This window comes from Epinephelus lanceolatus, chromosome 20 (genome assembly GCF_041903045.1).
Source record: "Epinephelus lanceolatus isolate andai-2023 chromosome 20, ASM4190304v1, whole genome shotgun sequence".
Lineage (NCBI taxonomy): Eukaryota > Metazoa > Chordata > Actinopteri > Perciformes > Serranidae > Epinephelus > Epinephelus lanceolatus.
The window spans coordinates 11,415,249-11,430,834 of record NC_135753.1 but is presented as its reverse complement, the minus strand read 5'-3'; the positions used below and the strand labels follow the sequence as shown (position 1 = coordinate 11,430,834).

Here is a 15,586-nt window from a genome sequence, read left to right as displayed (position 1 = left end):
TATAATGTCTCTCATTAGCTCTGGGCTAAACAAGATGAGTGTGGAGAGAAAGAGCAATCTCCTTTAACCGTCTTTCTCAGGCAACTGGATAATAGTATTTCATGTGTTTACTACAGTCCCTGAAGGTGTCCAACACAGGAGAAATGTACCCTGGGTGTTTTAAATATTCATATGTCTGAGGGTATATGCACAGTATACTGTAAATAGGTGTGAACCTCCATGTCTGCTTGTTTTCTAAGATAAAGTGCCTGTAAATGTGGTGAAATTGTGGGTCTATTATTACAATAAAATTGTTTTTTCATATTAGCACTGAAACTCTCCAAGTCTCTAGACTTTCATGAACTTTCCAAGATGAATATTAAATCATAATCTGTTTGTACAATAGGGAGTACGAATCATGTCAACATGGCAAAGAATTCAGAACTCAAGGAAACTTTCATCTGCTTGCTCATGAACACTCACATAAGAACAAACAGTCGCAGCAGGTGCATTACGTTTACTCGCCCACTTGTAAACATTCTGTTTATGGAAAGCAACCTGGGTACCTACCAACCTCCGAGGCCATCACAGTGATGTTGTGCCAAGCCATGTCTTCTCGATCCAGAGGCTGTGTCGTCCGTATAAGTCCACTGCTTTCGTCGATTCTGAAGTACCGTACGCCCTCCTCTTTGCTGTCCAAGAAGTACCTATTAAGGGAAGATAAATATGATCTCATATCCACAGCAAAAAATGCAGTGATGGAAAAAAAGGGTGGTTAGTAATGTGTGACAACTAATGCACATGAGTAAGAAAAGCCTTTTTTTTTTTAGGAACGGGTACAAGTTCCTTCTTTAACCTTTATCTTTTACTCAAGTATATTTTTGAGCCAGTAATCTACTTTCCCTCTGCTACATCTGCTATTTATACCTTCCTTAAAACCAGTCTACTCAAAATGCAGGCGAGGAGCATCTCTACTCCAGATGCCAAATTGTTTGCTGCCTGGAAGAAAAATAAGCACAACCTGTCTTTGGACCACAATGTGATGATGATGATGGAACAAAATCAAAAACAAAAGGCAGCAGCTTTCAGCAACAATCCCTGACCACATCTGGCCACACTTTTTCTAAAAATATCTAGAAAAGACAACAATTACAGGATGAAGTGCTTGCTGTGCCTCCTGAAAAAAACACTGAGATCTCTGCGAAAGTTGCACATACTGTAGGTGAAAATTTAGTGAGCTAGCTTTTTTAGCAAGGTCACTTAATTTGTCCACCCTGGGACAGAGGGTAGGTAAGGCAGAGAAGGAGAGTGGGAGATTGTTAGTATCTTAATTATGTAGGCTATCCATCTGTGTTTGATTAGCTTCCTTGATCTACTTCATAAAGGAAAAAATATCAACAAGTGCTGTATTTTTACTGACTTTACACTGGCCTGTAAAAAAATTATTGATCACTACATTTTGACTTGTTTAAGACCTGCTTCACACCTACTGAGATACGCCCCAAAAATACAGGGTGTGGAATTTTCCTAATGCAACTATAAGCATAATTTAGTTCAACCCTCCCTGCTTAGTAGAAATCACCTTTCAACTCACTTCTGTTAGTAGTAATCAGTCTCCAAGCTCAACCCAAGATAGTCTTGCATTGTCTTGCATGTTAGCACTAAAGAAAGGTTACTAAAGGCACCCATTATCTTTCTGGTATACGGGAAAACATGCTCTGGATTGTTTGTAATTCTCTAAACCAATCACGATCATCTTGGGCAGTGCTACACAGCAAACGTGTCTATGTAGGCCAATGTGGATAGTAAATGGGTTTAAACATGGGCCCTATATGGGATTGTACACAGATTCCATATTGGCGTCATGCCAATTGCCCACAAGTGGGGTTTACCCAGGTGGCCGACAGTTAGGTGCCCATTTTGGGCCCATATCCATTTGATACCCAGGTAGCCCTAGTATAACCAGCGTGAGGCCCACTTGGGTAAACCCACTCATGGGTTATTGGCTTTAAGACATATGGAACCCATGGACAATCCCATATAGGGCCGATTTTTTCAGCCCATTTACTACCCACATGGGCCCTACATACAAATGTTGGCTGGAATAGGCCAGGATACAGTCATGGTACCCTCAAAAAATGGTAGCATGCAGATAGCAGAAGGGGATTAGAATGCGGACTGAAATAGCCAGCCAATGGCAGGCTTACACCAACAGTCTCATGCACTGTTAGTACATTTACCTATGAAAAGTAATTAACCAATATCTAGTCCGTATTCCATGCATAACTTGACCGAAGTAAAAAATGGAAGTGGTCTTAAATAGTCTAGTTAGGAGGCTGGTTTGGGCAGTGGATGGGTCACAAAACACAAAACTTTGCCCAAGGAGACTGGTGTTCAGAACTGTGTGAAATCTGAGTGAATCTGAGTCATTTTAAGATCCTTACCCTATTTCTTTTCCTAAACCTTTCTTAACCACAATAACTTGACTTGCCTAAACTTCACCTATGTAAGTTAATGTTAATTATGTAATATTTAGGAAGTTATGGGGTGCTAATTCGTAGGATATCCTACGAACAATTTTATGCCGATGACAGTGAAACTAAACCTGAGATAGGGTTTCTTTTTTCCATCACTGGAAAGTTTCTTTAGAACCACAGAACATATTCTACAACTGTTTTCACAGACTAAAAAATCACTGCTCATTACAACTAAACTCACCATTGTTTCAAACCAGTGCCAAATAAGCAAAATAGTACTAAGTAAATGCCTCAAAAACACTTTGCAGGTACTTGATGCGTTTTATGCCCTGGCTGTGGTTCAACACATCTATTGAGGCGTTAGAAAACACTTACTGACTTAAAACTTTTGTTTTTTATCATATTTGGCAACAAAATGTATCAAACCTACATTAATGATAAGAGATGCAGTCAACCAAAACCATGCAGTGAAATGAATGAAGTGCAGACGCAGCACAAGCCAAAGGGGATGTTATTATGCTTCTGTGATTTTCAAAGTCTCATCCCACCTCTAAAACACACAAATAGAATAATCCCTACTGCTTTTAAATGGACTTAAGGTCTTGACAGAATGTTCTGAAATGACATATTTCTAAGTCAAGAGCAACTATCTTCAATATTTAATAATGACAAAAGGCGATGTTCTGCTGGCAATGTTTACACTGTTGTAATGGCTTTCTAGCAACGCTGTTATCACACTAGAAGCAAAGCAGCCTGTGGAATACAAAGCAGAAATGGGCTCAGCTGTTCCCCTCGTGAGTTCAAGCACGAAATGAGCATTGACTGTGTATTCCCTAATTTATCTCTTAATGACCTATTTACACCTTTAATCCGGCATTCACTCTCCTGAGTAATATAGCCTAAGTCGACAATTTTCAATTGACATGAGAGATGGAAATGGTATAGGGATAATCATGCAAGGATTGCATTTATTTGAAATAATGAACAGTTGTTGTTTTTTTTTTTTTAGCTTGGATTACTTAGAAGTGTACCCTCAGTTGAAACGTTGTCATGATTTATTAAATGCTCAGGCTCATAAGAGCATGAAGGCTTTTCAGCAGTAAAAGTGTGTGTTTAGGTGCTAAGCATTAGCTTTTTCAAGAAGAAAAACATGTTATTTTATAGCTTGTGGGGAAAAATCCACTGAAAAACACTTTAATTGCTGCTACTGGTGATAAATCTTGTTTGTTGTTAAGTTTGTTTTTTTGGTCGTTTATTTCCTTATTTCTGCAGATAACTAGCCAAAAGTACAAGATGTTACATCATGTGATGATTATTTTCCAGAACAGCTTGATTGCAGAAAATATCAAACAACCAGATTCACTGTATGTTGTTTTCATAATTCCATATGTACGGTAATAGCTACTTTTTTCATTGCAAATCCTTGAAGTGCACTGAATGTCAACATGACTAAGTCATACAGTACTGCAGCCCAGTGATGTGGTTATGCTTATTACTCAAAACAAAAACAAAGTTTTTAGATGGATAAAAAAGGAAACTTAACTGTTCCTTGCTGTGCGCTTTCAAAATCTTAACAGCTGACTGGCTGATCTAACCGTCTGTTGGGAGGTGGGTGTGAGATGGAAAAAAAAATAAAGAATTTACTTTTGTGTACAAGTACACAAGACATATCTGAAAATCATGCATAATCACTTATATGCAGCCTGGAGAAGCATATTTAAGCCTAAAAGCTGTTTTGCACCAAGTAGGGATTATCGTATGAAAGATCTGCACGGAAATTTATAAAAGCCAAGTTTGTGGGTTCTTATGAATACTTGCACACTCCTGCAGAACATTTACACAGGTGGAAAAAAATATTCTGACAGACCATCAGACCATTTCAGCAAAATTCTGTCTGCTGAACTGATGTCATACTTCCAGGTCATAGCTCTTGCTGTGAAAATGGGGCAATGTCCTGTCAATTTATTTTCTCAGTACCCAATATTGTACGATAAACACTGCAAAGACTACTTAGACAACCTATGGACAATATAGCTTATGGCTTGAGACTGCCCAACAGCTGGTAACACTAGCCCTTTTTAAATAGGAATTGTGCAAATTTGCAGGAAAGTCCAATCAGTCTTTTTTCAGCATTGGCAGTATAAAAACAAAATCTGGGAGTGCAGCAAAATGCCACCTGCCTACTTTTGTTCATACAGAATGTGCCTTTTCGGGGCAATGGGGGGCGTGAGCAAGTAACAAAACATGTCGCTCAGCGTGTGATGCAAACAGTGACATACTCCGAGGGAAGCCACGGCTGGTCAGTCCTTCAGCATTTCTCTCATAAGTTGGCCCGTCCTTCACTGTTCCCGTCACTTGATGGTTAATGGCCTCTTCGTCTGCGAGGGCAAGGAGGGCGCGCAATTCCTTGTCTCCCCAGTTGCTCATCTTTACAGTGTCTGTCAGGTTTGCTTTTCCCTCTTGCTACTAGCTGCTCATTCCTGCTATCAGCTGTTTCCTGTTTATCCACCGCCAGTGGGTCGCACGTGCGGCATCATCAACAGCTCCTCCCACAAGTCATCAACAGTCCCTCCCATGGCGGAAGGGCACCTTGTTGTTTTTAAACCAAAAAGGTTCCACCAATATGTTTACCCCTACACGGCGGAAAATTGGGCACCTCGGATCAACTTGCCAATCCGGCTCTGTGTGTCTAAACGCTCGCAGCTTGCTGGCAAAATGGCCCAACATTCGCTGCAAATCTGGCAGTGTAAAAGGGGCTACTGAGGATAGTAACACAGCTGATTTGCACTTTCGGTCATGAAACAGAGCTAGCCACAAAAGTTAGCATCAAATTTTGGGTCTGATTATCTTATGTAGTGTGGAGTTAAAGATATCACCTTTGACATTCTCTGCCCAGTCCACACAGCAAACACCTGTCTGGACATAGGCAGTATTTGGGGGTATACTTATTAGGCCTCATTCACAAAAATGGAACACAGTAACGCGGATGATTTGAATTGGACCTGATGTGCGTATTTGTCAGTATTTCTACACTAAATTTGCATCACACTCAGTCATTAGTATTAGAGATTTCCTGTTATTAGCTGAAGTGGTGGAGTGTTCAGAATGTTGTACTTTAAGCCCTGATCCAAATGTAAACAGGTGAGTTAAATAAAAACCCCTCTGGAGCCAGCCTAAAGTGAATGTATAAAGAACTGCAGTTTTTGGCACTTCTGTGTTGGCTTCATTTTTCAGCCCTTTTGGGATTTATACAATCCTCTGAGGATCATGAATAGTTGTATCCTAAGGTGAACTTTTCCATTAAATGTCCAATCTGCTTTTAAAAAGTAGCTTTTTTTTTTAGATTTTTCTGCAAAATATTTAAATTATGTGAAAACTTTGGTCTAATCAAGTGTCTTGTTTGATAGTTTTTCCTGGCATTTCATTGTTATCCTTTCAATATTCAGTTTATGTAATATTTCACCTGGTTACACTTAAAGAGAAGAAAAATTGTCAGTTAATACAAGCTGAAGACGGGCCTGACTAGAGTCCATGCAGTGCTTCAAAGTAACCAGGCCAAGAAGTTTTCACAATTGCGCTGATTATGATTATGATAATGTATAAGAGCAACAAGAGGTAATGAGCCATCAAGACTTTGTTTGGCTATTTAGCTGTCAATTTCAAGCCAACATTTGAAATGTCACTTCAATAACATGTTTATTTCATTGCATGCACGGGCAGTCTTCTGATGATCAAAGAGAGCCAAATACTGATCCCTGCTGCATTCTGCATTCTGATAGCAACACGGGGAGCAGTGGCACAGTTGTTTAGCTTTTTTCTCTGGGTTCAAGTGGCTGTCATGGAGATACCTCCCGCTGCCTTCTTCTTTATGTGGTGAACATTGGAACATTGGGTGTGATGTACTGTAGGAATGGTTGAGGAGGAGGTATCCCACAAGGGGAGCGAGGAAACTCTTTCATATGGAGATTACCCTCTTATTTACAACAAACCTCTCACAGAGTCCTACGATTCTGACATGTATCGCGCAGGTATTTTTACCCTGTGTCCTCCCATTTTAAATTGAACATCATTCACCAAGAACCACAAAGCTCATCTCACCAAAGCGAGGAGGACAGTATGGTCATGAGTCCCTGTGTTTAATGCTTTTTAGAAAAACCCCAGGGCTTCACAGCCTATGGCAAGGTTTTTCCCTATGATCCTATAACATGTAATAGCCACAGAAGATTATTGATAAATCAGCAAAACTTCATCTCATGAGGAGTTCCATGTTTACAGCTACTCCATCATGTCCGCCGAGGCTATTGAGGGAATTCAAATTAATACAAGCAGTGCAGCGTTGCTTGAGTGTAATGTCATGAAATGAGCTACCTGTGCGGAGTGAAAACCTAGGATTACTCCACTGCCTAAGGGTAATATCAATCTTTTTTTTTTTTTCAACAGTTCACAAGCATTTGTTTAGAGTGCATACAAATATGCTAAGCAGCTGTATTGCCTCGGGTTACCTCACAGACTTGCAGACAAAATAACCATCTATCTGATGATGTCAAAAAATGTGACGGACTCACTACGCATATTGCTGATTTTTAGCGGGTGTGTGAAACATTAAGGGCAAGTATAGAAGCAGGAGCAAAAAGGGGCTGTCAAACAAAATGCAGTACCTTCTTTAACCTATTTAACAGTACCCTCTATAGAGGTAGTCACCTGAAACATTCTCACTCAATATTTAGAAAGCTGTCATATGGTACTCAAAGACAAAAATAATGGGCTGCTGCATACGTCAAACATGCATTACAAATCATGCCGTTTTACATAAGCACATTTTGATATATATGTGCAGTGCCAAGTAAGAGCTTCAAATGCTTATCTACAAAAGGTACAATTATATGGGGCAGAGATATGACATGCAAATTGCAGTTTTAGTTAGACAAACATTTCTTGGAGGCAGAAATAATCTTATTAGTTGACTTAAACCTCAAGGGGCAAATCTAAAGCACCTCGGTTTTTTCAGCAAAAGATGTCTCCCTGGTAAACCTGAATGCCAGAAAAGAAAATGGGATCAAAAGATGAAAAATAAGCAAGCAGTTTCTGATGGGCTGTGACCACTTTGGCAAAGATGTACTTGATTCTCATTATCAAAATTCTTGCATGGCAAAAGTATGCTTCAGCAACTAAGCTAATCTGAGTAGATATGGTAACCAGCCTCTTTGGAAATGTCTATGAATCCATCTGGCAAAGACTGATATGTTTCAAAAAATATATTAAGTTTTTGGCAACAAATTGGTTGACAAAGTGACAGTTACACTGGCTGCCGGTCACATCTGAAAGAGCGCTGAGCCACAAAATAAGCCTCATAATATTAGCAGCGTCCTCTCTTACCCTTTGCTTTCGCAGTGGGCTTGTCATATTTCTTAACAAGAAAAACTGTAGATCTTCAATTATATCCAGTGATGCACAACTAATAAGACAGTGTGCCCACAGAGCTGCTTTGCCTCTGAATACTTGTAATCATTTCGGCAGATTGTATATGTAGGAGTTGAAGTGTCTTACCTGACAGGACTGTTCCTGCTGTCAGGATCTCGAGCCGTTACAACGCCCACCTCCGTGCCACTCGGTGAGTTCTCATATACATCCAGGATGTAATGATCTATGGAAAAAATGGGGGCTTCGTCCACATCCCCAACTGTGATTTTAAGGGTAGCGGTGTCTTTGAAAGAGCCAAGATAAGAAAAACGAGGATCCACATGTGTATTCATGCCCTCGATGTGGAGAGTGTAGGTCTTCTTTCTCTCGTAGTTCAGGGGCTGTTGGGATAAAGGCACCATTGGGAAATATAATTAGAACAGTTACGGTACAAAGTAGGTACACTTTATCAGGATAGATAAAGTATCTGTTGCAGTTTCTCCTGCAAGTCTACACAAGAAACACGTATTATCACTTTGCAGTATCGTGTCAGTTGGACAAACTGGACAAAAATAAGCAAAATTTTAAGTTTGTACAACTAAAGTTTAATTTTAAAGGGACATTTTACCCCTGCCCTCCAGCCATATCACAGCACAGAAGGAAGCGTGCATCTACTTATGGACAAGAGGCTTGCGCTTGTGACTACAGCTGTACCCAACTCAGAATGATGTTACTCAAACCAAGCTTTTCAATATGGACATTGGACAGTTCTTTTTTTTCATATACAGTTTTAAAGTTTGAATGGGCTCAGCGGGATGTTCAATTTGACAGCGGCATTCATGAAATATAGTAAACAAGCTAACTGCGTTAACGACGGAAAATGTGCAACAACATTTTTGAGGACAATTCACCACCTCTGAGCAGAAGAGAGATGATAATGTTATCTCAGGGACTTACGGTGCAATCTCTCCTGCTTACTGCCACTGCATTGTGACTGCAGCTGCTTGTATCAAAGAGTATCATTCAAGCCAGAACCGCTCATTCTGCAGCAAAATCTGGGGATTGAAACATCCCCAGAAGTACCCTGCGCACAGCACAATGACTAGCAACGACTGCTCAACTTGAAGCAATCTCAGCCAACTGAGGGGTCTCCAACAGATAACTGACCTATGGTTAAGCCCCGCCCTCAAACGCAATGAGCCAATCACAGTGTGTATAGCCATTCCCATACACTCGGACATTCTCTGCCTGGACGTCCATTGAAATGCATTACAGAAAGTTTTGTTCGGTTTTGTCAGCTTTTTCTGAGATTTGAAGTCTAAAAATGGTCAAACAGTGTGCATGGGGTACATGCAACTCCGACACAAGGTATCCTGAGAGGCTGGGCGATGAGGTATATTTTTTACACTTTAAACCACATCTCAACCGAGAAAAGTGTCTCCTTTGGATAAAGTTGTGTGGTAACATTAGGCCACAACATCAACTCAACGTGAATAAGGTTAACAAGGATGTCTACATCTGTTCTAATGATGAAAATGAATACATCCCTCCAATGCATAGTTTAGGCCCTTTTGGTTACTTCTCAATGACATCTGATCGTTATGTCTCCAAAAATCATCAATTCCCTCTTGCGAAATGCCGTGTACTGTGACACCTGCCATAGCGCCCGGTCACTGAATGTTGATATTTTGTCTGAGTGAGTGGAGGGGGGCGTGGCTTAGCCATAGGTCAATTAGAATCTCCGGCACTACTCGTGACAGTCCAAGATGTAAACAGACATGGTGTCCTTTTCGGCTAACCTGTAATGTTAGCCAGCTCAGTGAGCTAGCAGTAGTTGCACGCTTCCTTCTGTACGATGATACAGTTGGTGGGTGTAGTTCAGTAGAAAGAAAATAGTTCCTAAATGAAACTGCTCACAACAAGGTCTGTGGATTATCCTGAGTAACTGGGTCATGATTTCTTGAAAGAGACATCACTGTTGAGTTTTTCAAATTTCAGTTGTTGGCCCTTTGAGCACTAAAAGCTGAGTGCCACCTAGTTCCATTATATTGGAGAGAAAGCAGACATCTCTGCAGCTGATATCTTCAACACTCAACAACTCACACCAAAACATTCTAGACTGAGCAACAGCATTACAGGTAAGAGCAAAAATGTGTATTTGATTTGGGGGTGAGTTGTCCCTTTAAGACTGTCTTCGCTTATCTGCACCAGTGTCATAAATGAAATAAATACAGGCCAATATTTACAAAACTAAATCAGATGTAATTATAGGGTAAATTAGAGAGCACTCACTTTAATGTCATGTTTGTTGTCAAGAAATCTAATTTCACCGCATGATTTGTTTAACTGCATATAGACAGTTAGAATCCTGTGGAGTTTTCATTGTAAACAAAATGGGTTTATTTAAACTGAGCATTACTATAAAATTGTAAGCGTCTTTGACCTATATATTAAATGCATTTCCTACTTTATACCCTAACAAAGCCTATTTATTTTGAATTATTTGGGACTTTTGGAACAGTGCACATAAGCTGGTATTCTTCTTCTACTCCTCTTTTATCGCAGCATTGCTACCTTTTAAAGCACATTACATCTACGAACTGTCACCACCATCTGTAAATGCATGCAAGACTGTCCTCATATGCTGGCTAATTATCTGATACAAACAACATGAGAAGCTCCTTTGTAGCACCACTTGTGGTCAAAACTCTCCATGGTACACCTTTAAGTCAGTGTCCAATCAGAGACTGATACACATGGCTAGTCTTTGAAATCACATTTCTGTCCTGTAGACAGCATGCTCTTACCTTTTTGAGGCTGATGATCCCCTCTCTCGTGTCCCTGTCCGTGGAAATGGAGAACGTGTTGGCCCCTTCTGAGTTAATGATGCTGTACTTGATGTCTGCATTGACACCAAGGTCCTCATCATTGGCTTTGATCTTCCCTACTGGTTTCCCTACTTGAGCTGATTCAGGGACGTACAGCTGGTAATTTTCTGTGGATGGACATTGATGTGTACCCACTTAGTGACATCAAACAGTCATCGACAATTTTAAACAGAGGCCGACCTGCCCCAAATCTGCTAAATGTTCCCCTAAAAGGGCTTAGCTAAGCAATTTGATACCATCACCACTCTTTCCTTAGGGAATGTCATTAAAGATACTCTGGAGTGCCTCAGTTGACATTAAATGCTAAACTGAGCTTCATAGCACCGCAATGGAGCAGATCAAACTGAGGCAAGCGATTATGCAGACAATGTTGGTGAGGGTTTTGAAACAGTTTTTCAATGCAGCACAAAATGAAAAACTCCGAGCCGTGGGGGATTGTGCTTGATGAGGCACTTTCAAAGACAAGGAATCACAACTTTATCATTACTTAAATCTATCATTAAAATGGAGGAAATTCAGAGTGCAAAACAGAGGGTTTTTGATGAATGCTGGTCTAATTTAGCTAATTATGGAAAATTTAACTGCAATATTAGACTACTGAGTCACACAATAATGAAGTATAATACATCATAGTAAGCAATGCTGAATAGGTCTACGAACTGAAGCCTCAACAATCCATGATTTGCTCTCTAAACCTTCCAAGATTGATAAATGGTTAATTATTGCATTCTAGAAAAAAACATATAATGTTTTGTTTCTCTGCATATACTGGAATATTTCCTCTTTTTGTGCAAGCAGCAAAAACATACACTTAAATAATAACCTGCTGGCCTTTCATTAGTAGAAGTACTAGGACATTTGCTCTACAGTGTGAATGATTATAAAAATAGCACCTCTTACAGATATTTGCTATCTTTCCCCTTCCAGGAGGAAAATACAGTACAGAACTCGTTGAACTCTTTAAAAATGCTTTTCAGGTGTGGAACTGCCTCAGGCATTAGGTGGAGGTCTTCTGCTCAAGGCCAAAATGGATGAGAACAGCGCATCAGCTTTCAAGCCACAGCTTGGCTGTTTAATACAAGCTATCTAAGTTCTGTATCCAGGTTTGTGGTAGTAACACAATAATGATAGATTATTTTGTTAAATTAGCCCCTGGCTAGTTAATGAGCAAAAATGCTAAAAATTTTCCCAAGTTAGAGTTATCAAATAAAGGGTTATGGCAAAAGAGATTCTAGTGTCTTCCTAACCCAATTATTATTCATTTAACTATTGTTTCTTACTGATTGTTCAGCAAAAGAGTTTATGCAAAGGTCCAGTGTGTGGGATCTAGGGGGAAATATTAGCAGAAATGGAATATATTATGATAAGTATGTTTTCTTTAGTGTATAATCACCTGAAAATGAGAATAGTTTTGTTTTTGTTACTTCAGAATGAGCTGTTTATATGTACATAGGGAGCTGGTCTTGTTTACAGAGATCGCCATGTTGTACTGCCATGTTTCTACAGTAGCCTAGAATGGACAAACCAAACACTGACTTTAGATAGGGTGGTTTGCATTTTCGTGTCACCATAGTTAGCAGCGACTCTACAAAGATGGCAGATTTTTTTAACGTGAAACTGCTTAATTTTAGCAGTTTAATACTGGGTCCATTTGCTTCAAAGAGAAAGACACATCTGTGGATGATTTGGCTCCCGGTAAAAACCTCCTGAACGTCTTGATCTTAAGTTATCAGAGAAAATAAATTAGCAGGTGTTGGGCTAGTGGCAAATCATTTTACCTGTTTTAATCACCTGAACCTTTTCTTTGGGAGAGGAGGAGACCTCTGTGGATAAGTAGTAAAAACCCACTAAACAATGGACACTTAAGGAATTCTATCAGGGAGAAGTTTCAACTGGTTGCAATCTGCAAGCCTAACCACTACATGCCACTAAGTCCCCCTAAATCTCACACAGTGGACTTTTAGGCCTGTACTTTGTCAGCTGGACTGCTGTTTTCAGGTTACAATGTATACACACTTTGGGGAAACATGGGCGGGTTGTCGTTGACATCTGTCAGGGTGATGTTGATGGTGGTAGAGCCGGAGAGGCCTCCGACCTGGCCTGCCATGTCTTTGGCTTGGATAACGACGGTGTAGTGTTCTCTGGCTTCCCGGTCCATGTCAGATAAGGCAGTCCTGATGATTCCTGCATGGATGGAGAAAAACAAAGTATTGGAGCTCAAATATTCAAACTGCAGTTAACAGCAACTACTCACGTAAAATATATAGTTTGGTATTTTGAGGATAGAAACACTAGCGAAAGGGTAAACAGACCAGAAATTGTTCGTGTTGACAAAATGTTGCTGTGATACTTCTTATCTTTTTCGCACCAAAGCCTTTTCCAGTTTCTCTTACAGCACCGTTTTACACTTTTCTTTAGACTGAACTGTGCTTCTTTCATCTTTGATTCTCCTGGTCTCACACTGTCAAGGTTAGCCTTTCCTCACTTTTCATTATATCTGAAATGACTATGCAACCTTGGATCGGGGCAGGATGCAACTTTCTCAGGCACCCCCTCAATCACATTTATTACTACAATAACACAGGAAACACAACCATGAACTTTCACTATGCTAACTCAGTGATATATGACTGCACCTCTGCCCACTACAGAAAAACTGTACACAGGTAAATTGCCACAAAGTAGCGAGCCAGAAACCCAGAGTACTTTTTTTTATGTAGGTGATTTATAGAATATAATAGCTGCATGTCTTGCACACATATTTGTCTGTGTGTGTGTCTTTGTGTGTGCAGTCTTAATACGTCTGTTTGTCTCTGTTAGTTCTTGTGTGTGTCTATATTGGTGCTGGAGGGTTAATTCGCCATCTAAGGTCCTGAAACCACATCACCACATGGAGCCTGATTTAATATGTTCTACCAGTTACATCAGTGTTTATTGTAAATCTTGCTTCTCCCCATGAGACAAGACCCTCTGGCAAACATTGAACTTGTGTTCTTGTGAACTTGTGAACCCTGCAATAATACACAACAGCTGACCGGGGGCAGTGAGACCTGGGAGCAAATGGGATGGTGTTGATCATGGCGGTAAATGGACTGCTGTTGCCTCATGTTGTGAGTGGAAATCGCAGCAGCAGGCGACGTTCGATAAGATGGCTTTAGAGAATGTATCAAGGCATCACTAGCATCACTGCAGCCAGGTGAAAACATTATTTTAGAGTGGTTTATGGCCTTACTTCAAATTTAGTTTCTTTGTAATATGTTTTCACTCCAGTTCCACTTCTTACTTTCATTCTACCCTGGGAATCAAAATAAATGTAATTAACTGCAATCAGTCCTGTTCAAAAAAATGGCTGATGGACATATATTTACTTTGTTTTGGCAGGCAAAACATAATTCTCACTATCACTTCATCCACAAGTGGTATAAGGCCCTCCTTTCTGACTCTAACAATTATTTTCAAAGTCAACCTCACAAGAAAATATTGCTTGAGTACATCACATTATGCAGGTGCTGTCACAGCCATCTTTCTGTTGTCAGGAGGTTGAGACACTTAAGCTGATTAGCTAACAAGCTAACAGTAAATCCTGGGCTGTTAATGCTTTGTGACTTTGGTTCATTCTTTCTGCTCTTTAAAAAAGCCCCTGGTACATTATCTGCCCTTGAAGCAACAGGTTAATATCACAGCTTGCTGGCAAACTTAGAGTAACTTTAATTGTTGTTTTTAAGACAAAGAAACCATCTATACAAATTAAAGCTATAAGACCAAATCTGATCATGGTCATGGTCTTTCAAGTTCCCTAAAAATGAGTTGACCAGAAATTATATATGTTAACTGTGGGGCAGCTGTGGCTCAGAAGGTAGAGTGGGTGTGAATGTTTAAACTAAGCAACAGATGGTACCTTGTGTACACCTTGTAGCCTTGGCCACCAGTGAATGAATATGTGTTTAAATGGATGAATGTAGTGTCTAAGCACTTGAAGGCACCATAGAAGTCCAAGTCCATTTACGATCCATTTAACTGGATTTAAAGCCAATTTAAGTCGTTTATTTAACATTGTGTAAAAACTGTATTGGACACAATATTGAAAATGCAGAGCTGATCTACATTTCTTAAAATGCATTTGAAGAACATTGTTACCTGACCCAGTAAATGTTCATTTCTACCAAATACTGTTATCAAATGAGGGTGTTGGCAGTGGCGTGTAAAATTGTCAGGCCATCCGTCAATTTGGGAGACAGAGAAAAGGCATGAGACATGTCGTAACTGCACACGTCATTGGCGGTAGCACCTTTTTCTTTTTGATTGACAGTCAAGGCTCAATGAATTCTAACCAATACCCATCGATAAAAACATGAGCTTTATACACAGGCCATAACAGACATTGAATAACATCATTCTTTAAATTAAATGATGTTTAAATCATCTAGATTTTAAAAGTGGCAGATTAAGAAAAAAAAACTTGCCTACCACACTGGCAGATAGTGAAAAAAGTCAATTTCAGAGCCTCATATTCAGTTTTCAATTTAAACAGTAACAGCTTGAATTTACAGAGTATCATTTTGGAATGAATTAATGAACTTGTATGATTCCCTGAATTACCAAAAGAGCCATCTATAGCTGTGTTAAAGGCTACAGTAGGTCATTTCCCTCTTTCTTCCTTCAAGACTCTATAGACAGAAACTAATCCACTCGCCCAAGGCAGAATAATCATTAAAAGTGGGTCAAGGAGCATGGCAGCCAACAGTATTAAGATCCAGGGGATCTTAGGTTACACATCATCTGTCACACTGAGCTGTGGCTAAGGGCCTAAAGACTACCTGGGAACTTGGACTCATCAGCAGT

General features: G+C 39.9%; 1 protein-coding gene across 1 annotated transcript in view; it reads right to left on the bottom strand.

The window, feature by feature from the left end:
• The window catches only part of LOC117264879 (cadherin-18), a 129,573-nt gene that overhangs the window by 36,542 nt on the left and 77,445 nt on the right, over window positions 1-15,586 (bottom strand). The window contains exons 5-8 of the mRNA XM_078162634.1: window positions 12,761-12,928; window positions 10,664-10,851; window positions 8,004-8,257; window positions 550-686 (exon numbers count right to left, since the gene is read on the bottom strand). Coding sequence (XP_078018760.1) covers window positions 550-686; window positions 8,004-8,257; window positions 10,664-10,851; window positions 12,761-12,928 — 747 coding nt within the window. The remainder of the gene's footprint in view (window positions 1-549; window positions 687-8,003; window positions 8,258-10,663; window positions 10,852-12,760; window positions 12,929-15,586) is intronic.